Source organism: Filicampus tigris, chromosome 22 (genome assembly GCF_054856515.1).
Source record: "Filicampus tigris isolate MCC_2025a chromosome 22, RoL_Ftig_1.0, whole genome shotgun sequence".
In the NCBI taxonomy this organism is placed as follows: Eukaryota; Metazoa; Chordata; class Actinopteri; order Syngnathiformes; family Syngnathidae; genus Filicampus; species Filicampus tigris.
This window is the reverse complement of record NC_141238.1, coordinates 5450804-5477628: the sequence shown is the minus strand read 5'-3', so window position 1 is coordinate 5477628 and position 26825 is coordinate 5450804. Positions and strand designations below refer to the sequence as shown.

Here is a 26825-nt window from a genome sequence, read left to right as displayed (position 1 = left end):
TCTGTAGACCTCCAAACTGTAGGGGGAAATGTTTCTGTCAGGTATTTCTAATATTTTGACCCTCTCATGAAGATAAATAATATAAATAAAATGTATCATACTGTATGTTTGCATTTAATTATTGCCTTTGAATCTATTCATTATTACTTAATGCATGTGTTTATTTGTCATAGCAAATCAAATGCCCTGTGTTGTTAGTATAAAGACAATTCTGACATTTATACATAAATGACAGTTATTGGTATCACTAGTTCTTGCAATTCGGCTATTGGGTAGGCGATGATGCTTGCTGCGCTGACATGTCGATCAACCAATAGGTGAGTAGCTCAACCAAAGACACACTTAGGACCGCCCCACCATTTGAATAACATTTCCTTCTGCATAGCAGGACCAAAACTGCCAAGTTAAAAAATAAAGGAATAAAAGTGAAAATAAAATTTTTAAAAAATAAATAAAACAAATATATATATGGAAATAACAACAAAAACATAGTACAAAATAAAAGTAAGAACAAATACAAAAATAAGATTTAAAAATAAAAAATAACTAGCAAAATAAATGTGGAAATACATACATCAATAAATATATACAAAGAGTTAAATATCTATTTATATTTTCTTGATTCTTTTTCGATTACATTTCTTCATAGTTGTTTTTATTCTCACTTTTATTTGTTTTGAATTTTGGCAGTTTTGGTCCTCCATGTTTGAGTGCCAACTATTGTAGTCGTTGCAGCAGCCTCTGCGCATGCGCAGCCTTCTCCCTTCAAAACCACATGCGACTGGCTCTCGCCGCTCTCGGGTGCACGCACATTGACCAGAGATGCGCATCACCGCCACACACGCAAATGCCGTCGCTCTCCATCGCCTCCTGACAACGCTCGTGAGCCGCTTGTGAGCGTCTCGTCCCGGCGGGGGAACGTCATGGGCCGCCGTGACACACTTTCGGTGCATCGGGAGAAGCCCTGCGCGGCGTGGGGTGCCGCGCTGCCGAGCGGCTGAACAACGACAGACTTGCCCGAAATCCACTACTCGTCCTCTTCTTCGAAGCCAGCCTGCAAACTCCGCTTGGTCTTGGAGAGATGATCCCGGAGCTGCTATGCACCGCCGTGGCCGTGGGGGTGTACGTGAACACGCTGGACGCGGACTTCTGCTACGATGACAGGTAAGTGGGGGTCCGCCCTCCTCCGCCTTTTGCCTCCCGGCTGCTAATCCCTGGTTAGGTTACCATGGCTACGGCGCTTGTTTTGCATATGCTGTTGTCAATCAGTGCTGGTTGAAATTGGACTTTCAACCTGCGCTATCGTGGTATTGATATGGACATATCAGGTATCGATACTGTTGTGTGACTTCTGGTGTCAAAATATACTCAGTTTGAGTCTGGGCAGCATGGTGTATGCAGTGGTTACAAGCAGCGCTCGTCAATCTCTCATTTCTGAGGTACCGGGTCCGAATCCCTGACGACTGTGTGGAGTTTGCACTATCTTGCAGCTTCCTCCCACATTCCAAGAACATGCATCCAAGATTATTAAAGACTCTAAATTATCCATAGGAGTGAATGTGACTGTAAGTTTTTGGTCTATTGTGAGTGGCTGGGTCCAGGGTGCACCATTGCTCTCACCCAAAGTCACCTGGGAGAATCTCCCACTCGCGACCTACCGAGGATAAACTGTAGAGAAGTGTTTTGATCTGCTATCGTCTAAAATCTTTAGTGTTTTTGGAAACACAATCCCTGCTACTGCTTGAGTGCTTGAGAACCCCATGTTGTGCCGTTGCTGGTGCTACACTTACATTTGCAATAAATCATCAAGTGATGACATTTAAGCAATGTGTTGGATTATTTATGAGAGCAAATAGTGAACAGGTGCTTTCTGCTTGGCAATAGTCTGCAGGCACTCTTTAAAGGTCAGAAATTTATATTACTGTTACTGGCCAGAATGCCTGCTAATAAGCCAGTCGCATCAGGCAAATGGTAACTGCCAGTATACACTTATATAACCTTGCCTAAATAGAAATAGCCCAACATCTTCTCCACTGACAGTATGGAAACTGGATGGATGGATAAGGCAAATGGGAATTGTCCCTACACACTTATATAAATATGTCTTATATAAATAAACCAACATTTTCTCAATTGACGGGTTTAGGAAATGGATGCATGAATAAGGCAAATGGTTACTGCCCGTATACACTTATATAATGTTGCCTAAGTAGAAATAGTCCAACATCTTCCCCATTGACAGGTTCTAAAAATGAATGGATGGATGGATAGATAGATAAGGCAAACGGTAATTGCCCGTATACACTTATATGACCTTGCTTCCTTGCGGAAGTAGAAATAGTCCAACATCTTCTCCCCTGACAGGTTTGCAAAGTGGTTGGATGGATGTTTTTATGTAGATTGGGTAGTGGTTCACAGAGCTCATTTCATGGATCAATTTCCCCATGATTGACTGGTGAGCAGTCCGCCACGTGTCCCAAAATCAGCTGGTATACACTCCAACCCAAGCTACTCTTGAGCAGGATCAGTGGTCGAAAATGGATGGATGGATGTTTCGTGCCCATTGGAGTATAGCAATTCGCTCAGCTGTGGATCAATCTATCAATCATCATATGATTAAATGGTGACCAGTCCAGGGGGAACCTTACAACCTTTGAAGATATTCAACTGGGATAGGTTGTATAGCTCATCCGTGATGCTGAACGTAATAAGAAAATGGATGGATTGATGTGGCATCCAGTGAAGTGGAGTGGTTCACATCGCTGATCCATTTCCAATCAATACTTTGCTACATTCACACTGTGATTGACTGGCAACCGAAATCCATTCCAGAACGTCCTCCATTTTCCATTCCTGTCGTGTCCCAGCGTAGTTATCCGCCTCGTGTATATCAGACTTTACGGTGATGCTGCCCAGCGGTCGTCCATCCATCATGCTTGTGCGTACATGCGGCCGTAACACAGCGGCGCTTGTCAGGGAGGCTTTGCGTGACAGATTACCCACAGTGCCGCCCCGCTCGTCCAGGCCCACACTCCATCCTCACCGTCAAAGTTCACCGTCCACCTACGCCACACATCAATCAAAGTCTCGGTGGTCATTTACACGAGGGACAAACAAAGGGGCTTTGCTTCACGGCTATGAGATGAAGGTTGATGAATAGCAATGAGAGGCGTGACCCTCCCTGGCTCTTCATCAAACTGCATCCTCGCTCAGGGTCAAGAGTCGCGTGCTGGGGAAGGCTCCCCTGGGGGTTAGAAGAGTTACGAGCGCTTACCAGCAAGAGCGGAGAACCACTAATCACTCTGCGCCGTTTGTCTAAGGAGACTCCTCGACTAATTTCCCTTTTCATCCTCGTTTGTATTTCCCAGTGACCCTCGCTGTGTCTTCCAAAAGCTTATCTGACCTTTTACCCCGCTCTAATCAAATCCTGGCTACTTCACGTCACATGGAGTTTGGAGAATCCCAGACGAGATGGCAAGGACGGATAACTCTTCCGTGGGCCATGCGGAATCCAACTTGTGCGGATGTTCTGCTGGCGTTCTGCTTTTGCAATCAGGTCAAGTGTTTTTCCTGGGCACAGCTAATGCTAATACCAATGAAAGAAAAAAAATGCCGCTTGTTGAACCATAACAGGTTTTATTGCTGGAGCTGAGAGGGGAATTGAGCCAGATCAGGGAAAATCATAGCGAATGTTTGATTTAATATAAATGTTAAGTAAAGTGATTTACATTGTTGGGAAGACAAATAGTGACTGAGGGAGCGTATTTACCTATTTGGTATTTACTACAGGGGAGGCCTTCATTTGTGTTGTGCAATGCCATGAAGCAATGTTACAGGACCAAACAAACTGTTTTCAGTTTTTTCTTGAAGGGAAAATGGGGAAATTATTTGAGGAAAGCATTTATTTTTTAAGTGGATTCTTGTGGCAGACATTATTTACTTTCTGTAGACAGAACGTCACATTTTAAAAAAGGACAAACAGCTACTGAGGGAGGTTAGTTATTCAACTGCAGGTGGTGGAAGGCATGTATTAGAGGGGAGGACTTTATTTGTATTGTGGAATATCATGAAACAGTGTTAAAAGACCAAATAAATTGCAGACCTTGGACCATGACCACAAGGACAAACTACTTATACGAATCAAATTTGAAGGAGGCCTTTATTTTTCTCAGTCTACAGTTCATCTACATCTGTATTTATACCAGCCTTATTATTGAGTGTTTTTACAAAACATATTTACTTTCTCTAGGAATGTCACATTTTTAAGAAGATAAACAGATGGGGAGTTTATTTTAAATGGGGGCAGCATTTTTAGGCCTCTATTGACAGGGACTGGGGAGACCTTTATTTTTGTTGTGGAATATGATGAAACAATATTAAGGACCAAATACGTTTCCTAGGTAGCACTCTCAAACTAAGACTACTACTGAAAAATGTGTCTGCTTGAGGGAGGTGTTGACTAATTGCGGCACAATATTTATTTGTCTTCATCAATGCGTATACCAGGCTTGCGACTGATTGCTTTTGGAAAACATATTTACTTCTATGAATACTTATCAAGATTTGTGTCTAGTTCACAAACGATGCAGTCATTTGACAAATGGACTCAAGTAATGAATAATTGGTGCATCATTCAAGTTTAAAAGATGGAGGCGGCGGCATGGTGGAGCATCCTAAGTGGCTTTGAGCATTGGCAATATTGTATCCATAAGCCTGTGTGGCCCTAACCCTGTTTTTAATCTTCACCAATAAGTGCATCAGTATGATAATTTCCCTCAAAAATGCCCTTGATCCCGGTTCATAACCATACCGCTTTGAATTGAAACGCTAATGAATTGCCTCGATGCTACGCCACACATGACTCACCCGCGAGTAGGATCTTCAAATGAGGAAAATATTCATGAGGAGAGCATTCAATGACCACATGTAAATGACATTGTTATATGAAAAACATGCTTCCCTCTTTCTTTTTTCGTTGTTTCTGGCATGAAGATAAAGCAATGTTCCTATTCAAACAACAGACACACTTCTTTTGAGGGAAATGTTTTCGCATAGCCATTAATCGCTCCAGGTTAAACATTGCAATCTGAAAATGGTAGCGGGATGTCATAAACGCCCATGCTGCTTAACGACAGATAAACAGCAATAACGACATGATTTGCCCAATGGCGCCACTGGCTCGCAGTGCACGGGGTTTAATTGTCGCAGTCTGCTGAAAAAAATGACCTAAAAGAATCCTAACTTGTGCTGCGGCTGTTTAAGTTACACTATGTGCTCGGAGTCTATAAATATTGGCGCAAGATGTAGGCCAAAGAGGCATGTGAGCAAATGGTTGGGTGTGTGTGCGGCAATATAATGCAGCTCGGGGGGTGACAACGCGTTGGCCTGCCAGGAAAAATGTTCCTTGGAAATGATTGTCTCACGACGTGCAGTCTTTAAGAAGCGTTGATGAAAAGTCACCATATGATTGTTATAAGCAGAAACAGGCAAAATGCTTAAAAAATGTGGTGACGGTGAAAACACCCCCTTACTATTGGCAATGTGTCACCATTATGTCGTATCGCCGTGTAAGCTTAAACATGTGTTTTTATTCATCTGCAATGCTATTGATGTCTTGTTTTAGCAGCCTGCCCATTTGGATTCAGAGGCGGATTCGTCAAAAACAGCAACCTTGCAAACACAGTTCCTGTTGGTGGCATTAGATTCCCACTTTGTCAAGGTGCACTTCTAAAAACAACGAACCGGCGTAATCCAAAACCCGAAACAATCAGGTCGGGTGTGCATGTGCCCAACTTGCCACTAAGTATAGCCTTCTCCATCTTTTTGTAATCGATAGGCGTCCACTATGACTTTTCAGTGATTGTCAAATTTGTTGCCTGGACTGCTGTCAAGAGCAAAAACTTCAAGTTAATGATCTGTTTTTTTACCACCAAAAACAAGTCTGAGTGTGACTTTGATCAGTTCCTCACAATCCGAAGCGGTCTGGGTGTCAAAATGGTTGATGGAGAAACTGTAGTTAATGGTTTAAATCACTTAGCGCCCCCCAAATGCAACGAAACGAAAGCCTGTTTGGTGAATAGCCAGCCAAATCTACATGCTCATTTGCTGACACCCACATCACTCACCAGGATAGGCTCCCCTGCTTTATAAAGCCTTACAGATTCAAAGTCACAGATACTACAGTACAATTTGAGGATGGTGATCCCAAGTAGGCAAAAATAATACCTGTACCTCACATGCGCATTATAATGCTTAATGCAAAATTATTTTTTATCTGATTAATCGATAGGGAAATCGGTAGAATACTCTAATATAAAATGTTCCCGGACGTTGTTTTTAAGTTACGCAGAACAGCCTTCTTAAGCCACATATCCTCTTCAACACCCTGACAGAACTACGGTGAAGGGGCAGGCATGCCTCATAAACGTGGAGAGTCTTGGCTGCCGACTCCGCTTCATGCACAATTTGTCCAGCTAACTCTTGTAAAATGCATCCACAGCTTTGAGAAGCAGGGCGGGTCGACTCCGCAGTCTGTGCGTGTGTGGAAATGATTTTGTGCTTCACACCTCATAAAAACCACGGAGGGATGGACCGAAAGTCGACGTGAGTGACTGCGGGTTGAAGGGAGATCAGGTGACAGACCCCCGCGGTGCTTTTACAGTGTGTGGCATTGAGATGGAGGAGGTATTTGTTTGCCTCCAGCGTCAGTGTAGCGTGATATCATTAAATGTTGTGTTATTACCCTTGGAGAGTTACGGCTTTGGCCAAGGAATTTCAATGGTGAATTTCTCCATGAATGGTTTCGCAACGAAATGCGGATCTGCAGGCACCCGAGTGGATATCAGGTGTGCCGCTTATTAAGTAAACATTGCAGTGGCGGTGGCCCATTTCAGAAGGCAGCCATGATAAATGGGACAAATCTACATTGGATGAAGGAGGACGGCCAGACAAAAAAAAAAAAAAAACATTCATGGATGGCGGTGATAGGAGAGGCAAGGTTTACTAGTGCTTCCATGATGGACTGTGACAAGAAAGTAATTTGTTTTTAATGGATTTTTGCCGCATCCAGACCCCATGTTTATCTTGAGCCTTTCGAATATTACTTTTGATCCATCGCACCATGCTGAAGGTCACTGAATTATGCATGTTGAGATGAAAAAAAGAAATGTGGATTGTCATACTTTGGACATAGATAAAATACAAAGATGGCAGCCTTTGTCAATATTTCAGCAGCCACAATGTGAGCTACAGAATGTAATCAGGCATTCAACTTTGCTGTTGTAAATGCACATCTCTGCTTTTGGCGTTATCCCCTTCCCATTCTTAAACCCACCTTATTAATCACAGATGTGGCTGGCAGTAAATTTCAAGGCCACCCTTTTATCAATAGTGCTAAAAATTCTGTCGAACAATGACATGTGAAAGATGCTCACTTGCCATTGGTTTATACCATGCATCCTGATAGTCTTGCACATGTTGGGGAAACTAAAAGAAAACGACACTCACTTCATCCATGACATCACGTCTGCATGTCCCTCTCGGGAGATTCTTTTTGGCGCGGGCGCAGCATACTTTGTATAGCTCCCGCGAGAACTGCGGCGACCACACGGCAGCGACAGAAGGTGGCGGAGGAATGTAATGTACTTTTATGACATCATATGTGGTTTTGTGATAGATTTTGGGGGGTATTTTTAGGGACTGTGTTGAGAGTCGGACAAACGTGGATGAGAAAACCCGCAGAGACGTTCATCTGTGTTTTACTGCATTTTGATTATGCTACTCTAATAATTTATAGGTTGGAACAGCTGGCCTTCTATTGCTAGGATTTGTTGTGCTATGATTAAAGGTCAAAAAGGTGGGATTCACACTTTTAAGAGGACCAGTGTGGAAGCAGTGGTCAGGCAAATGGCTTCCTTGTACCCACCATGTTGATCACAGCGCCCAGTTTGAAAGGATCTTAGATAATTAGCACGAACCCTAACCCCTGCGGTACCCCTCTTTAGCTCCCGTTTCCCGCTTGCCAATGCTGGAATGTGACAAATGGTCACGGAGAGAGAAAGGAGGGCCTATAGTGGATTGGATACAGTGCTACACGGCCTGTTAGTTTGGCGCGGACAAACACTGCATGGCATAATCAGCAAAAGAAGCTCCAGAACCCACCCCACAGGGTCTTTTGGGGGGACCCCACTCCAAGTTTTGCTACTCCCGAGAATTTTTTATTTGAGTGGATTACCGACAAAGCAAGGTGGTGCTTTGAGGCTTCTTTTGAGTAAGAACGGAATGTGGCTCTGTTTCTCCAGCTGCTCCTTTGGCAGAACCAAATCCAGCTGATCGGCCAGCAGTACGGCAGTTTGTCATCAGCAATTACAGGTTCCTCAGACAAAGGGGTTTGGGGTCTGGATGGACGTTTGAGTAGTCGCATAAGTGGACCACTAGATTCACTTATATCTCTAGTGTGTTGTTCACATTTGGCATAAGAATGGACAAAATCGCGTTTTCTGCGGATACCTGGAATTGGCAAAATGATCCTAAAATAGTTGCTTTAAAATGGCAGACTTCCTGTGTGAATTTTTTGTTGTGGCACCACTCATGATCGTCATACCAAATTTCACGTTGCTATGTGAACTGGCACCTCATACTAGGGCCCCAGATACTGTTCAGAGCGAGATGTATCATTTACATTAAACCGTAGAAAACAATCAATTTCAGACACATATGTTCTCCTAGATATTTTATTCCTTCATGTTTAATTCAGCAGATTTCTATTGGACGTTCAGCACTACTCAGCTATTTTCTTCATTTTGAATTTGTGGGGCTAACGACATTAACGAGAGTGTTGCTCCATATTCAATCTCCACGGTAAGACTAATTAAATGACAGTAAAAAAAAACACTGCTGTACCTAGAGTCATAATTCATATCCCCATCATGTACACAGCTGCGGTTCATGTGTTGTTTGGCCAAGTTGCAGAGCAACGCTGGTCCAAATTTTAATCAAGCAGCACATTTATCACCGTGAGAGCAGGCGGGTGCGTCAGGGAGAGACCACCCTAATTAGTCGTGCAAAGTCAGATGCTGTAATTATCTGTGCAGACCCTGGACAGACTGATTGGCTGATCATTTGGTTTTCCTGCAAACACGCCGAGGGGCTTTCCCCCCGTCCTTCTACTGCTGGAATTTAAAGAACTGAAGTTGGTCTGCGTGGATGCTTTAAAAATGCCATAAAATCATATTGAAATCAGTTAACCCACAGTGAGACTTTATTCAGTAGCTGTGGCAGAGACCTCAATGCACACCTGGGAAAGTTCCTGGTGGTCTTTGGAATGAATCAACAATTTAACTTGTTCCTCAAGAACGATCATTCAAATACTTTCCAAATCAATTGTCAGGTTTTGGGGGCATGTGGGTGGTGTCAAATCCCAAGTCAGAACGTGCACCTGCTTGCTTTCGTGCCCCTAAGCGTGAGCCAAGTGTTGGTTTTATTAGCCATTGATTTGCCGTAGACCTTCGCCGCTTGAGTCTAAAGATTCATCACAGACTTTTATTGACATCATCACTCAGGGAAAGTTGTGGCGGGACCTCCCACTTCTTTTGCTTTTACTTTTTGCTGACTCCGCAGCCGTGGCTTTTCGACTTCACCGTCCGTTTAGCGCCAACGATCGATCACTCCAGAGAATGCAATGAGACTTGAATCAATCCACTGAAAGATAAATGAGGGAATGGACCTCAGGATGATTGGGTTCATAATAGATTTAGGCACACACTCAACAATGGCCTAATCAAATCAGGAAGGTGTCCCAAAATGCTAACTGGACATTTTTGGCCATGTCTTTATTCCCATATTTCAATGTTGGGAAGTGTGGGAAAAGCAATGCGGTGCCACTTCTGTCGGGAGCATTGTTCTGCCACTGGTGCCGCTTATGTCTGATGTTTGAACACACCCTTGACGCTCACTTCCTGAGGTCTGACATACAACCAGCGCAGATACAAAGAGCTGATAATGGAGGAGGAAATATTCCATCGGGTTTCCTATTTTTCTACGTTGGGAACATGAATCAATATGGATTACAAATATTCAGAATGAGTGAGGAGCCGACAATTCACACCCTACCTTTAATCAGATGAGCGTTTGACCCCAAACCCGATCATCACTTTCTAATCCTTTAGCTAAGAGTTAACATTGATGATCGCCCACTTGGATACTGTTTTTCCTCACTGATTGGAAGACCACAAAGACCAAAGAACAATAGGCGTTTGCTTATCATCTGAGAAGAACTTAATTTTGAATTATTACAGTTCATTACTGACACCGACATTCTTCATACCTCTTGCGCTACTGCTACCTCACTCTGTTGTGTCTCTTGTTTTGAGAAATCGCAAAATGGACAAAATTGTCGATTGTTCTTCCAAATAATGTGATTCGTCTTTGTCTGGAACTCTTTCCACATCTACGACCTTCCAACTCTTTTGGGGTTTCACCGAATTAGCACACAAATTAAGGAGGAATCTTAATGGAGCAGGGCCAGACGAGGGAGTCTGTAGTACCAAAGGAGCCTACCGCCACGGATGGGATTCTGAAGATAAGAAGAGAGACAGGAGGATGATGGATAGAAGTTACGGGGGAGAAAATTTGTTGAAGGAAATTAAAACGAATGGGAGGCCGTCAGGAGAATAAAACCCAAAAGCCTCCCAAAATAGAAGATTTCCATGAAACAGCATGGCCTTTGTGGCAACCGCAGGCTAATTTATCTGCCGCCGGGGAGTCCAATGATGCACTGAAGACAACAAAAGTGTAATTGTAGCTCAGCGAGTGGTGATTACATTACGTGATGGCTGTTTATGCTGCTGCTGCTGCTGGTTATTAGAGGCCAACATTCATGCTGCGGACGGACCAAATAAGATTTATGTGCAGCTTGTCTGTATTTTAATTATTTTGGTGTTTTACATTGTTAAATGACAATGATGCAGGTAACATTAGGGCCTGATTTTGGGTCGGGGGGGTATGCTCCATTATTGGGCAAGAGTAACAATTCGTGACATTTGGTGACAGAAACAATGCTTCCGCGCATTTGCATGCACATTGGAAACACAAATGACTGGTGGTGAGATCATTCTTGGGGGGTAGGCGGTGGATGATTGCTTCATTTGCATAATAAAAACACACAAACAAATAGTGAAAGAAGTCCAATCTTTTCGGGCAAGTCGGCCAAAAAAAAAAGTCCAATCTTAAACTACAAAAACGGAAACCTGAAAAGCCATCCTGTACTTTCAGGATCCTGAATAGCAACTCCTGTAGCCTGCCTGCCGGCGTGTCCCAAATACGGTGGCGGAATACAAAGGAGAACACCCCCCGCGGGCTCCCCCCCCACCCTTCTTCTGTCACTACGGGAGACCACTCCATGTTCTCAATGAAGCCATCACGCTCACAGACACAAAAAACAGACACCTTGCTGATTACTGTGGCTTTCTTTAAGCGCGTACTCGTAGCATTCTTTTCATCATCCTCCATCAGTAAGGGGGAGGGTGACTGTGATGATTGGCTGGTGCTGATTTGAATATTTGAATTATTTATTACAAATGACTGAAAAGCAGGGAACCTTGGTTTTCGAAATGGGAGCTCAATGAGGAACAGTTAAGAGCGAATGATGTCATGGCTGATAAGCGTGAACTCCACGATGGCTGCACGCAGGCCTCCAAAATAAACACTTTCTTTGTCAGAAAACAATGTTGGGAAACGGTGGGAATTTGCTGGACAATAGCTCACGCGAAGACAGCTTTACAGGCTTTACAGAGAAACAATTAAATTTAGTCGACATTTAAAATAGTCTTTAACTCCCCTGGCAGCTCTCCCGCTCTCTTTTTTTAGGCTTGAAGCGCTAAAAAGGTACAATCTCCAGACAAAGGAAGTCCTTGGCTGCACCCTCACCACCCTCCCAGCTTTCCTATGCAGTGCAGCATTCATGCACAAAGACAGAATGTGTGCTAATGATCGTCAACATCAAATATGAGGAAGACAGGGCAGGTGGCACTTCAGCCCATTTTTCACATAGCACTATTATTTGATCCGTCTTTTATCGAAAAGACTGTTTGTATTCCAAGAGTAGTCTATATTAAGTGTTTTCTGGAATGATTTATTTATTGGTTAATTTAATTTGGTGGGATAACGAATTACAAAAAAGGTGGATTTTATTTTTAGGATTATATATTTTAGACAATAATGTGAATTGGTTTGATTGAATTTGTTTCAAAGAGGAGGTTGGTATCTTGGAGTGGCTTTTTAGAAGTAGGCCTTAGTGGAGATCTGCCCTCCCTTGATTGGCACTCGACTGTATTTCAAATCATATAAAATCGAACACTCCAGATAGCTATGTTTTTAATCATTCCAAAAAGAGCAGATTCATTTTGTCCTCAGATGAAGTTCTGCTAATGACAATGCACCCGCCTTCCACTGTGTAAATATAATATTTAGAAAGCCTGAAAAGCAAAAACTAACGTTCTTATTGTGCGCAAATCTCTATTGAAGGGACTTTCAAAGCAAGCATTCTTCCTCTTTTTCCCTCATTTAACCGCCTCCTATTTCCTTTCCTTTGTGTGCATGTGCTACTTTCTCAGGAATAGCGTCCGCTCAGCAACCCTTGTCTCCGGTACATCCTTTTCAATTGTTATTATTGTGAGCGCAATCTGATTTAAGTAAAAAAAAATTTAACTCATTCGCTGCCATTGACGAATTTACTTGTCTTTTCACAGTCCAGCCATTCAATCCCAGTAACTTATTTATATTTTTTTCAAATGTTTTCAAACATTAGTGTAAAAGAGGGTTTGAAAATGTCTGGCAGTGAAAATGAGTTAATAGCACCAATTGCTGATGCTTATTGTCTTCTTGCTAGCCATGTTCCCATTACTGAGGAGAATCAACGGGCCGCCCTCGGGCCTTTAAGAGTAATATTTCCCGCTCTTTCTCCAGCCGAGCCATCAAGAGCAACCAGGATCTTCTCCCAGTGACCCCGTGGACCAACATCCTGTACGACGACTTCTGGGGCACCCTACTCACCCACAGCGGCAGCCACAAGTCCTTCCGTCCAATTTGCACCCTCACCTTCCGCCTCAACTACGCACTGCACGGCCTGCGGCCCTTTGGCTACCACCTGCTCAACGTAGCGCTTCACGGGCTCGTGACGGCCGCCTTCACTGCCTTCAGTCGACCATTGTTGGGCGGAGGACTTTGGAGTCTCCTGGCCGGCCTGCTCTTCGCCTCTCACCCGGTGCACACGGAGGCAGTGGCCGGTGTGGTCGGGAGAGCCGACGTCGGAGCAGCTTTGTTTTTCTTGCTGTCTCTTCGCTGCTATGCGAGACACTGCGGACTTCGAGCGACGGGATGCTGTGGCGCAGGTGGCTCGGTGGCGCGCTGCTGGATGTGGATGGTGGGCAGTTTGTGGTGCGCAGCAGCTAGCATGCTTTGGAAGGAGCAGGGGGTAACGGTGCTAGCAGTGTCGGCCGTCTACGACCTCTTCGTCTTCCATCGACTCACATTCCGCCAGGCACTCCTGCTCCCACTTCGAAAGGTAAAACTGGAGAATCCGGTGTTCTGTCCCTATTCCAGTTAATGATTGTGTTCTTAAAATTGGCTTGTGCAGAAATGGCAGGTGCTACGCGCCGTTTGCATTTCATTAGGTAGTGCAATTAGGAAAGCTGTTCGTCCGTGCAAGCCTCACTCAAGTGGCGCACGGAAACTAAACTGTGCTCATTCATCATGCACTAAGCAGCAAAACAGAGTAATTTTCCAATTCCATGCAGAACAATGCAGCCGGATTCCAATTGCAACAGTAAACACAGCATTAACATTAACACGTGAGTGCATTTCCGGGAAAAACATGTTCATTTTTACGTAACCATCATATGTGGAGACTAAATACTGCAGCTTCCTTCTTAGGAATAACCTTGATACTGTGATTACTGATGTTTGATTAGAGAAACTGCTCCCCTGCTAACACAACAGCACTTGTAAAATGCTATACAGACGTCATAAAAACTCTCCTTGGCAAGGACAGACAGCTTTCTGAGTGCTTTGGTTGAAGCATCCAAAAATTACTGTCCCTGCAATGACGATGCATTCATCTATAATCTGCTCTGAGTGATAACTCTCACTTTTTATAAGATGGCTTACAGGGCAGTAACACATGTATAGCACCTGTTTTCCAAAGTGTATTTAAAAATGAGGTGAAACAAAGAGAGAATCTAAGGCATAGGAGGATCGATTGTTGCATTGCACCAAAGTGGAATAGTTTGGGAAACAAAACCTGGAAGACTTCCACTTTTTCCTCCATTGTTCCGACCTCTTCCAGTGCTGTCTGGAAGATTTCATCACTCTCGGTGATTGTTGGGAGCTGTTGTGACAAATCTTTCAGTGCAGGCACGTCACCGGCTGCCAGCAGGCAGGGAGTGGGGGTTCCTGGTGCCAACCACCGCCCCTCCTGCCACCACATCTGGCTCATTTATCACTGGGCCAGTACCTTCCCATACAGGCCCAGTGGCGGTTATCTTGGCAGGGAGCTTGTTACTCCGCGGGCTCGGCCACAGGAGCAATTGTTTCCTCGATAATGAGCCAGACGTCTCAAAAAGAGACGCTTGGGAACACAAAGAGATGAAGGATGCAGGAGAGGGAAACTATGCTCTCATTTCCCTCGCTTTATCTGTTCCCCAGTCTTGGGAATGGACCACTTTTGTTTCACTTGAGCGAGAGCCTTTAGTTTTAAGGCTAAAACAGCAGCAGCGTCTTCTTTGTAACATCGGTTCTAAAGATCTCAGACCGCTGCCTTGCCTGCAGAGACGAGGAAATGCAAATCGGCCGACAGATGTGCTCCAGCCGGCGTTCCATCCCTCATTCCATTTACTCCCTAATCAGCCTGAGATGAGATTTCAAATGGGGAAAGGTAGGACGGCCAGAGAGTGTAGAGTGGGAGATAGAGACAAAGGAGGGTGTGTTGCAGTCTACAGAGAAGGAAGAAATAAACTGTACTTCCATCACCAGTTCATTTAATATTTTCCAGTGTCTAAATTGATTAACTGTAATATTTTGCTACATACCTCTCAAGTATAACAGCAGATGCTTTACACCTGAGGAAATACTATGATTACACACCTGGAATCATAACTCCTAAAGTTTGTGCTTGTTAACTTTGGTTGTTGTATTAATACCTTTGATTAAAATATCCTTAAACTGGCAAGAACAAAAAGAAATCCATATGAGTTAAAACAGATCAGATCAAATCAGCACCACTGATCAGCCGTCCTTGTGGATGCTCGCTCAAAGGCTTCAACATCTTTGGATTGCTTCGTCAATATTTTGGAGCTACAAAGTATGGCTGATTTTTATGGACATGGTTCAAATGCCACACATGATCGCTCAGTCGTTTGGAAGGAGTCACCAGGACTTTTTAAATTGGACGTGACTTTAATCAAAAAAGTATGTAGGACTTTTCCCCTTAGCATCCCCTGCCGTTTTGAGACGTTTCTCCGCAGCAGCTTTTGTGTGTTATGAACTCAGCCGCGTTCCCCTGCTGCTGCTCTGGACCCGTTTGATACTCTCGGCACACCGCTGCATCAACACATGGATTCATAAGATGAAAAAGGCGAGGGGGAGAATTAAGGAAGGGTTAACGAGGGAGTAAAAAAGTAGACGTGGAAGTATGAGAGATTGACAATGTGAGAGTTAGAACATTACCCAATTTTCCCCCAGCCGTATAGTTTAGTCCAGCTTGTGAAATGGTATTCAAGTGTCTAGTTCAGACCTTTGGGTAGCCTACCAAGGGCAATAAGGGCTACGGTACCAAACCATTAATGGAAATACAAGAAAATTTGAGTTCAGACGCCAATGAGCTCCGCTGATAAGAACATGAGAGTCATTTTACAGTCTTGTTCTATTAAAATGAAGTCTTTGGGCCAACATGGGAGATATGAAGCAGCTCTCGGCTCTTAAAGTGTTCCAAATAAAACCCAACGTGAATCAAGATAATTCCAAACACTTGTTTCCTAGTCTGACGTAAAGGATGATAATTATCTGCATCATCTATTGTGGTTAACCACCTCCGGGGACAACTCGCAGCCAAATTGTATGTTTATTTTAGTAGCAGTCTATTTTAACAGAGGCAGCAGTTTGTGGTGTTATGGAACGTTACTGCGTCATTGATGATCCTAATTAATTGTCAATGTGGTTTTAAAACGAAACGTAAAGAAACCCCCAAAAATAATCAACACCCTCAAGGAGATTGAGAACAAAAGTGATCATTATAATCCTCATTCCGGCTGGATCAGGGGCATTTTTGTTATTGTACTAAGAGCTTGGAGTACCTAATAATTTGGTATAGCATATAAGTATATGATGCAGGTGACTGAACCCATTCAGGTTTTTTTAGGCCTGGGTATGTTGCGTGATGAGAAGAGTCCATTACAGTCAGCATTTTATTGAATCTTTTTTATTTTTTACTCAGTTTTGCTATTCTCAACCACAAGGAAGCCTAAAAGCCATAAGAGAAAATTATCAATACCAAATGAACACTTTAGAGATAAAAGGATAAATCATGTCAGTTTTGCAATCTTGGAGAGAATGCACTCCTTAAATAAGCATCTTGCACCTGTAGGCTGCTCATTTGATTCACTGGAAGCACTTAAAAACTGATTAGTGTGAAAATTCATGGTCACGCTTGAAAGCAGCTGATGCATCGAGGCGGCAATTAAGAAACAATTTGTGGGACACGCGAAGCAGTTAAGGCTAAAATAAAGCTCATCTGCTTCAATGCCACCAATACTGGAACTACTTTTGCTTTCATGTGAAGACCCACATCTCTCCGTTCATGTAACACCTGTCAAAGTCCTCCAAAACCTCCATCAACAGCCTCTTTTAAGAGCAACGCAAGCGTCCCAAAGGGCGGTGGGGGGTTGCCTGACCCTGTTGACCCTTCTCATGTTTTTTCCACTTCTCATCTGGTGAAATCAACAGCCGAGCTGGAGCCAGTAGGTCCTGCAAGGCCGTGCTAAACCTCTTACGATAATCCTAACGTGCGGTTTTGTTATGAACAACAACTTTTCCATCATGGTCCCCTTTTCAGCGAACACACAAGGAGATGTTTAGCCCGTTCATGACACCATTGAGGGCGTTAGTTTTCATCGTGGAAATTGTTGATGAAACACAGACCACCGCGAATGTTCTATGCCGCACATTAGAATGCTTTACGGTATGTTAGCATGAACTCGTACGCTCTTGAGACGGGTTCAAATGTAGTTCATGCCAAGGACGAGCTGGGAGATAACAAATGGGCTCACAAAAGAGGCAGTGAGCAGCGTTTCGGTGGTCATCACTCACGTTACGTTGCATTAAGTCCACGAGGAAAACTCTGCTTGACCTTCAACTCCAAGTCATCCAACATCAGCACATCTAACAAACATTAAAACCCAATGAAAAACTCATAAAACGGACCAATTAAAAGATTAAGGTTTAAAGCGTTGCGTGACAGTCGACCTCATGGCTGCAGAACTACAGTAAGGCTCTTATGAGATGTAAACAGTATCTGCATACCAACACAATGAGTTGTAAGCTGATTAGCAGTCACACTCGAGGCAACCCTGACAGCCAACCGGGAAAGCCCAATTAAATCCAGACTATACCAAGGTACCAATATATGGCACAATAATAGACATTGATTCTTTAGCATGACCTGTGAAAAACAATTTGGAGAGGATGACTACTACAATAATTCCAAAGAGAAGGCCTGGAATTTATTTGTGAGTGTTTTTTTTTAATTAATTAATTTTTTTATCAAAGGTGGATCTCTTCACAGCTTATCTCTAAGGTCCTGTAATTCTGCTTTCTTCGGAGCCAAAGCCAGGTTTATTAGACCATTGTCTTTGTGATTGAACCCCATACGACTCTGGTGTTATTTTTGTTTTGTTTCAGAAGAAGAACTTGAAGCCTTTGCTGAGTCTGGCTGTTCTGGCTACCTGGGGCATCGTTCTGCTGTCAGGCCGAATCTACTGGATGGGTAACAAGCCTCCCAACTTCTCCAACTCAGACAACCCAGCGGCCGACTCGCCGCATCTCCTCACCCGGACGCTGACCTTCCTCCACCTGCCCGCCGCCAATGCCTGGTTGCTGCTCTGCCCCGACAAGCTGAGTTTTGACTGGTCCATGGACGCGGTGCCCTTGGTGAGGTCCTTGGCCGACTGGCGGAATCTTCACACGCTTGCCTTTTATGGAGGAGTCATCCTCCTGACTTGGTTTGGGTTTCACGGCCCCACCTCAAAAGGAAAGGACACCGACGGGAAAATCACGAATGGGAAATCTGTCACCAATGGAAATGGTTACCATGCTCCTGACACGAACCACAACACAGACTTGGGGCCACCAAAGATCACCGTGAATGGGTCAGCCGGACTCCACGACGACCCTAGTTGGATGTCGCTACCACCCACAGAAAACCTTGTGATATTTTCATTGGCCTTACTGGCACTACCTTTCATCCCAGCCTCCAACCTCTTCTTTTATGTCGGTTTTGTCATTGCGGAGAGGGTACTCTACATTCCCAGCTTAGGCTTCTGTTTACTAGTGGCCACTGGCGCAAGAACCTTGTACGTCAGACTGAGGAGAAGAAGAGGCTGCAAGGCCTTGCTGTTGAGTCTGTGTTTGGGGCTGGTGCTACTCAACGGACTGAGAACAATTCAAAGAAATAGGGACTGGAGCAGCGAGGAGAATCTGTACAAGTCAGGGATTAGTGTGAACCCTGCAAAAGGTAAGATAGGCAAGTCTTACTATCCTTCACTATGTGGATTCTCACTTTTTTTTTTTAGGTCTTTGGCTTCCTCTAGACAATCTGAACAGTTTGTGCAGCCTGACAGTGTGTGTCAATGTCTCCTGCAGCCTGGGGCAACTTAGGAAATGTTCTGAAGAGCCAGGGCAAGATGGCGGAGGCGGAGAAAGCCTACAGAAATGCTCTGCACAACAGGGGGAACATGGCTGACATGCTGTATAACCTGTGAGTGTTAAAGACGTCGCATACTCTCCCACTCCTGCCACCTTGATGGGAGTTGTGTTAATCACATTCGCCACATGCTGAAGGAGGCGGAACGCGAGGTGAACGCCAAGGAGTGAAAGGCAGGAAAACAAAAATAGATGGGTTAGAAGAAGAAAGGCCAATGAGAACAGAGCGTTGGTAGCTTCCTCTGAAACTTGACCTCGTAGCAACTCCCACACCTGCGATAGCGAAGTTGCCATATTGTTTTCCTGAAATTCCCAGGATTCAAAAAGTCGGTATCTCAAAGATGTATGCATTTGCCCCTCCTGATGTTTTCCAGGGGTTTGCTGCTGCAGGAAAACGAGAGATTTTCAGAGGCGCTTCATTACTACAAACTGGCTATTGGGAGTCGGCCAACGCTAGCATGTAAGGAAACCTTGCGTAATGTACAGACAATTACTGCAGCATTTGTTCAAATATTCTGACATTCTGCAGAGTCTTTGGAGTAATTAGATCCAGACAAAAGGTCACGCTTCATTTCCAAGGCATCAGATGTGCCACATTTCGGATATCAGGCTATTTCAGCTTAATTTCAAAATCCATAAAGAACTAATTAAAGAATATCCAGAGCATCAATCAACCGTTCAATCAAAACATTTAACACCCTCTTCTTTGTTACTGTGCTGCAGCTGCCTACCTGAACACAGGAATCATCCTGATGAACCAGGGCAGCCTGGAAGAGGCCAAGCGGACCTTTGTGACGTGCGCCAACATTCCTGACGAGAACCTGAAGGATCCCCACACTCACAAGAGCTCAGTCACTAGTTGCCTGTATAACCTGGGGAAACTGCTGCACGAGCAGGGCCAACAGGAGGTACACGAAACCCTACCAGTTACAAGGCCTATTTTCTGTTAATTTAAAACAATTTTTTTCCTGCATTTTACAGGAGGCCCTCTCCATTTACAAGCAGGCGGTGCAGAGGATGCCAAGACAGTTTGCACCACACAGCCTTTTTAACATGATGGGTATGCCAATTTTTGTTTTGTATTACACTAACATCAAACTCTGGGATCATAAATCCGGTGACACCTACTTTATAAAATGGCCCCATGATGGCATTCAATGCAAACAATGTAGTCCGGTGCTGACTTTGGCTGGAGATGTGTTGATGAAACTTCTTGTTGGATGATCCACACGAGAGGGGCTTTAAAGTGAATTCAACAAATGTTAAAGTGTTGCCAAAGCAAACAGCAGAGCAGTGTAGCTCCTAAATGTGCACTTGTACTGGAGAGGATTGAATATAATCCAGGAAATAAATCACATCCAACGCCTTGTTATTGTAACACTAATGACATTAATGGAAGCTTAGAGTTGAGATGGTCCGCTTGAGCTCTCACTGAGGATAAAGAGGGTGTTTAGTCAGGTGGGGGGCGGGGGGCTTAGCTGATGTCATGTCACTGCAAGGGCCAACTGCATGTGTCTTCCTGATAGTTTCCCAGCATTATGGATGTTATAACATACTGTAAATAGTTTGTCCTTGTGTAACTTGTTCGTTTTTTTCTCCCCAGCTAACACCAGGTACTTTACTTTTCCAATTAAACCCTGACCCCTGTTTCCTGTTCCCAGGAGAGGCCTACATGAGGCTGAACAAGCTGGAGGAGGCAGGTCACTGGTACAAGGAGTCCCTCAGGGTCAAGCCGGACCATATTCCGGCCCACCTCACTTATGGAAAACTGCTGTCCATCATAGTACGTACACACACAGGCTGCATGTCGAAGTGCAGCTGCATGGAACAGCAAAAGTACACTGTAAAAATATAGCATGAGACGATGCCCGGTGGAGTCTGTTAAGAACGCTCGTCAAGGACTGTTGCCAGAGAGCCTTTAAAAACTTATTGTGGAGGTGTCTGCAGGTCACAAGCCATTCCCAGCGTATTAATATTTGTGCATGTAAACACATATCAAGTATCTGGTCACTCACGCACATACACCACTGCCGAAAGGTTTCCTTGCGTTGCAGCAGCTGCAGAAAAAACATCCCGTCCTTCCACCAGAGAAAAAAAGTCACTGACACTGATGTGACAACAGATGTGTTCACAGCTGAGTCCAGTTTGACTGTGGTAGTTGCCCTCCATAAACCCCTGAGAGATATTTGACCTCTTTCCTTCCTTGAGTAAAGACACAGGGCCAAGAACTAAGCGGACTCTTTCACAGCACAAACTCCAAAAATATTGGAGGTGCAGAGTTGGTGTACCGACCTTCCTGATGCCCTGCGTCTTAACAGGAACCGGAGATCAGCTGGACCCTGGACAATGCAGCAGTGGACAGACTTATAATGCAATTACTAGGCTTCCTTATTAGCTCACCCCATCAGATACATTTTTTGCTGTCCTAAAGGAGTCAGACACAGGGAGGAAAGGGCAAACTGAAGTCTTGTACTGTGGTTTACCCCAAAGTGTTCTACAATTAATGAAAGGAAGTCCATGAAAACATGGTCGTAAACTCACATTTTCCTCCATTTTCTTGCAGGGGCAAAAGACAGAAGCAGAAAAGTACTACCTGAGAGCCATTGAGCTGGACCCCATGAAAGGAAACTGCTACATGCACTATGGTAAGACCCAAAAACTCCTATAGAACTTGAAAGTCCAATGTGCGGTGCTGTTCTAGTCTGAGCTTTGCAGTCATGGTCAGGTTTTGAGTCTTTGGCCGATTACACAGGGATCTTGAGAGGCTTTCATCAGGCATTCAAGCGTTGCGGCGTCAGCCTCGTATCCAGACCACAACCAGCTGAAGCTCAACCAGGGTGGACTCCATGTCACAGCCTGTGTAACCTGATAACGCTTGTAATTATGGGGTCTCAACAAATAACAGCAGGATGTAGAAATTGGTGAGGTGGTGGTGGTGGGGGGTGTAAGACAACTGTTTGTTAAGGGAAGTTGTTTCTGGGGGGTTGGGTGTAGGAAGTGATCCGTTGTTTGGGTAACTTTTTGACGTGGGCATTGGATTGGTTGCTTGTTGACGTTGTCGATGTGGGGGTTGGTGGTTTGGGCGTTCCGATCCACTTGTTTGATGAAGTTGTTGAGGGAATGTGTATGATTTATTGTTAAGCTAATTTGTTGACGGGGTGAGAGTTGTTGTTTGGCAAAATTGCTGATGGGAGTGGGTTGGTTTTTTGGCAAAGTCGTGGACGAGGCGTGCGGGGCTGCGGAATGTGTTGTCGGCGGGGGTGCAGTTCAAGTTGGTCAATAAGTCGTGTCAGTTTTTCAAGTTGCCGACAGGTGGGGTTGCGTGGGTGAATGACTTTATGGGGCTTGGGTGAGCTTAATGGGGACTTATTGGCTCCCAAGTAACTCAAACCCGGTCCTGCTGTTTCCAGGAAGTAGACCGGCCATTGTGTGTACCATATCTTTCTTCTTTCCTCTCCTTTGGCTTGCTTTGGCACCTGGGAAGGTGGAGCACTGCTGTCTTTGGACCGTGCCTCTCCCCTTCCTTTCTGCGTTATCTTGCAGACTCTTGTAATACATGATATTTATTTGCCACGTTATCTCACATCTGGCTGCTCGACCGCGGTTCACGGGGTGAGCTGTTAACGTGTGCCTGATATCGGTCAGCCATTTTAATAGGAAGATGCTCAGGACAAGCAAATGCTTCCTGCCATTGTATGCAGAACAGACTGAACGTGCCTGAAGGAGCGTCTAGCACGTAACATTTCATCATCTTGAGATTCTGGGACAGGAAGTTGTGGCTGGTGCGCCAGGTGCCTGGTCAGGAAGACACGCAAAATAACTCTGAAGCATCTTTGTCGCTCACTCGCCATCTTCCTGTTAATTTCCCGTGACGCTCGTCTTTTTCACCAGCTCCATTCATCTTCCATTGTTCCCCTACTTGCAATTATTGAATCTTCCCAATCTCCGTGCAGGTCAGTTCCTGCTGGAACAGTCGCGACTCGTCGAGGCAGCGGAGATGGCAGAGAGGGCCGCCGAGTTGGAAGGCACGGAGTTTGACGTGGTTTTCAGTGCGGCCCACATGCTCAGGTAAGCTTTGAAAACAATCCAGTTGAGGTTGTTTTTAACTTTGTATTGACACATGGCGATCATTTCAGGCAGGCCAGCCTAAATGAGGCGGCAGAGAAGCAGTACCAACGTGCAGCCGGGCTCCGACCAGACGTAAGTATCAGGTTTAAAACACTAGTCCATCCAGAAAATGTGGAGCTTTTCCATCATGCCACTGTGTAATATGAATCAGTCACTTTAAAAGAAAAGAAGTGTGTTTTGTCTGGGAGATGTAATTTAGAGTTTGGAGGAAGATGGATGATAGACAAGATGGAGAAGCCGCTTTCATATCGTCATTTGTCTTTCTGGAGGTGGTCCACTCGACTCATTTTAAAAGCTGAAAGCCACGGAACATTAGGAGACTATACTACCACCTGGGGTCGAAAGCTAAAATAATGAACCCTATATTTATGGTCTCTGGGATTTTCTTGTCCTTGGATAAAAAGTTGAGCAGTTTTCTTTGTCTTTGTCGTGAACTTGACCCTCGAACACATCCACGGGAACAGAGCAATGGGTGACCACATTTCCACTGGGAATCCTCCACTTGGATGGTACTGCATATCGTTAGCCTAATAGCATAATTCCCTAGGTCGTCCACGCTACCACAGAGTCAAGCATGAAAGTAGTTATTTTAGGATAACACAAAATGACGGCTGTATCAAAGATGACATCATGGTGAAGACATTAGTCTTGCATAGTGTCGTGTGAAACCAAAAGCAGAACGTTTGCATGGTTGGCGCAGTGACAGCTTGATAACATAAAGTTGTCGGCAGAGTGAGAAGACTGGAGCTGTCTTGCTCTGCGGCTTTGATGAGAGACACATAAAACCATTCCCACGCATCCAGTCAAGGTCGCCACTGGTGCTGTCGCGCATGTAACTCTACACCGGTGGTTTTCAAAACGGGGTCCACTAGCCATAGGTTGGATGGTTCCTGGACCAAAAAACTCATGAACCCGTTTTACACCACCCGAGTGTGACTCAAATTACTGTCCTGCCAAGTCACTATTTGATTGTGTTTCCTCCAGTATCCAGCGGCGCTTATGAACCTGGGCGCCATCCTCCACCTGAACGGAAAGCTGGCCGAGGCCGAGACTAACTACCTGCAAGCGCTGCACCTTAAGCCCGACGACGCCATCACGCGCTCCAACCTGCGCAAGCTGTGGAACATTATGGAGAGGCAGGGGCTTGCCACCAGGATGGACCAACTTTCAACTTAAATGAGAGGGCGAGGGCCAAATTATGAGGTGCTGAAATGAACTATGAGGTGACTCTGCCAGGTGGTTCACAATTCTTCGAAAGAACTGGATGCACTACATGAATACAACAGTGCTCCTTATGGAGGTACAGTGCAGATGGATTGACCTTTTCAAAAAAAAAACTAAAAAAAACACCAACAACAACATGTGGTGCCAAAGCTTGTCCGCCTTTCGTGCCCGCGAAAAACACCGGTAAATGTGCCGGTAAAAACTCCTTTCACATGTTATTCCTTGTGTGATCATTTGTTAATTTATTAATGCTGTTTTGTTGTGAAAGCCAATTAATTCTTGGCTGCTTATATTGTGTCGCGTTGCTATGATGTCATAAGAAAGCACCATCACGCACAGGAACTGGACTGTAGTGAATTTAGAAAAGAGTATTAGGGCCACGGTGAAAGGGAAAAATTAACTAGTAATGTTAAGAGAATAACGGGTTTTTTTTTTTTAGAAAAAAATGAAACAATTTTTCAGGGAAAAAATAGTAATTTTTCAACTTTAAAGCAAAAAAACAAAAAAAACAAGACTTTAACCTCATAAAATAACAGTTTTTTATCTGTAAAAATATGGCTTTATTCTCATAAAGTTACTACTTTTTCCTAAAAAATGACTTTATTCTCGTAATATCAACTGTCACTAATGGAACTTTGTCTCTAAAAAAAATATGCCTTGTTTTTCGAAAATATCAAATAAAGTTGTTGAAAATATAATAATAGAATAAAATAATTTAATGTCTCTAATTGAATATTCTCAAAAGATTACTTTTTTCCCCCTTGAATTTATCGAAAAAAAGTTACTTTATTCTCCCACGTTAATCTGATATTTTTTTTTCTATTCAGTGTGGCCCTAATTTTCCTTTTGTTCATACATTTACCGGGAGTACTTTATAAAAATGGAAATGGCTACACTACCTTTTTTTTTAAAAAAACAACACGGAACTCACAGCATTCAACATTATCATGTAGCAGGCTGATAGCCATCTGAAAATCCCACAATACACAGAACATCACTGAATGCATTAGTAGCAGAAACCAAACAATACATTAGATAGCTTTCATGGTCATGTAGTTTCAATTAGAGAATGTGTTTTGTGTTTTGTAAGGAAAACTGAACCTTTCGTCCAGAATAAAAATGTTTGCCAACTAATTGCTGTGAACTGTGTTGTGATTGTTGCACTTTGAGCATGTATAGTAGGTCATATATATAAATGTAATTTTGGTGGCTTCGACGTGTCCTGTAACCTCACCCGGCTGCCAGTAAAACCCATAAATGTAAACATCAGAAGGTTCTACTCACATGTGGCTTGCATTCCCAGCAGGCAGCAGCAGCAGCAACTGCCTGTTTTATTGGCCCACGCGAAACACACAAGGAAGGAAGCGAGACAGATGAAAGATTTTCCTCCCTGCTCCATCACTCTGTGGACTAGCAGAGGAACATATGGTCAGGACCACTGATCTTTCTGTAAAGAACTTTTAAGGCTGATAAATTGTTTTTGTGGCTGTGGAGAGACAACGTATACACAGCATGGATGCCAAACAAGCAGTTTTCATGCTCACCGTGCAGCAGTTGACACTTAACGTCATCTTAATTGAATATTTGACTAGAATATATCATGAAAATTATTAGTAGTACACTCATTCTTTAGGATAAACAACAAATTATGACCATATACTGTCAGTGTGTTTATGTGTCAATTCCTTGAGTGTGTCTGTTTTTGTGTGCATTTATCTGAAAGTGTTTTTTTCGATGAGTTTGTGTGTACGTGTGGGTTAGGAGAGTCCGCCTGTGTGTATCTATACAGCTGTTTGTGAGTGTGAGTGTGTGTGTGTGTTAAGTGCATGAATTTTTAACCTACAGACAGTACAGAGTGAGAATATTATTATTATAATTTGGCCGGTCCTCAGTAAAAATTCAAATGTAAGAACGTGTGAGGTTAACTGCCTTTGAACCCTTAAACGCTCCTTTGAAAGCCTTTGTGTTGGATAGTGCGATAGAGAATCGCCAAGAAATTATTATTGGTTCTGTCGTTTCTAAATGGAACAGTGATCCCTGTTGGACAAATGTATACATTACAAACAGTTGAGAGGGAGAGTCACGGATAGTAACTAATAAAGGGTCTTACCTCACAGTGTCACCTTGAAGGAAGCATGAAAGATTTATGTGACATCTTAAATGTCTTTTGTGAGATTAAATGACCTCAAATCAAATTTCCTCCATCTTCCCCACCATGTTTCGAGAGAGTCGTGTTGGCTTCATTTGCTCGTCATTTCATTTGCTCGTCATCAAAATTAAAGTTAACTGAAGCGTGAGGGTGGGGAACGACGACATTTGTTAATTTCATTTCAAATTAAAGAGTTTTTTAGTTTGGAAAACTAATTACCGTTCCTATTATCCGGGTGTTTAAAAATCAATCATCGATGTACGCACGTGCGTCGGCGAACACAATGACGTCAACACGTTCGCAGCCCAAAAATTCCCCGGATGTTTGCTTAGCATTCGTCGCTATCCCATGATGC

At 43.9% G+C, this 26825-nt stretch overlaps 2 protein-coding genes across 3 annotated transcripts in view; one reads left to right on the top strand and one right to left on the bottom strand.

The window, feature by feature from the left end:
- Positions 1–26728, bottom strand: part of cracr2ab (calcium release activated channel regulator 2Ab) — a 43727-nt gene extending 16999 nt beyond the window's left edge. Inside the window, exons 1-2 of one of the 2 annotated variants that reach the window (XM_086022936.1) lie at positions 26432–26728; positions 25606–25731 (exon numbers count right to left, since the gene is read on the bottom strand). The gene's annotated coding sequence lies outside the window, so the exon portion shown is untranslated. The remainder of the gene's footprint in view (positions 1–25605; positions 25732–26431) is intronic. The other variant, XM_086022937.1, reaches the window with a different exon arrangement.
- tmtc2a (transmembrane O-mannosyltransferase targeting cadherins 2a) lies at positions 752–25455 on the top strand. The gene is made up of 12 exons (XM_086022935.1): positions 752–1164; positions 12964–13561; positions 17950–18781; positions 18910–19024; positions 19344–19429; positions 19693–19877; positions 19951–20029; positions 20631–20752; positions 21533–21614; positions 22923–23037; positions 23106–23169; positions 24082–25455. The coding sequence occupies exons 1-12, from the start codon at positions 1082–1084 to the stop codon at positions 24271–24273; spliced, it is 2553 nt and encodes an 850-aa protein (XP_085879061.1). The 5' UTR covers positions 752–1081; the 3' UTR covers positions 24274–25455.
- Positions 26729–26825: the final 97 nt, after the last annotated feature.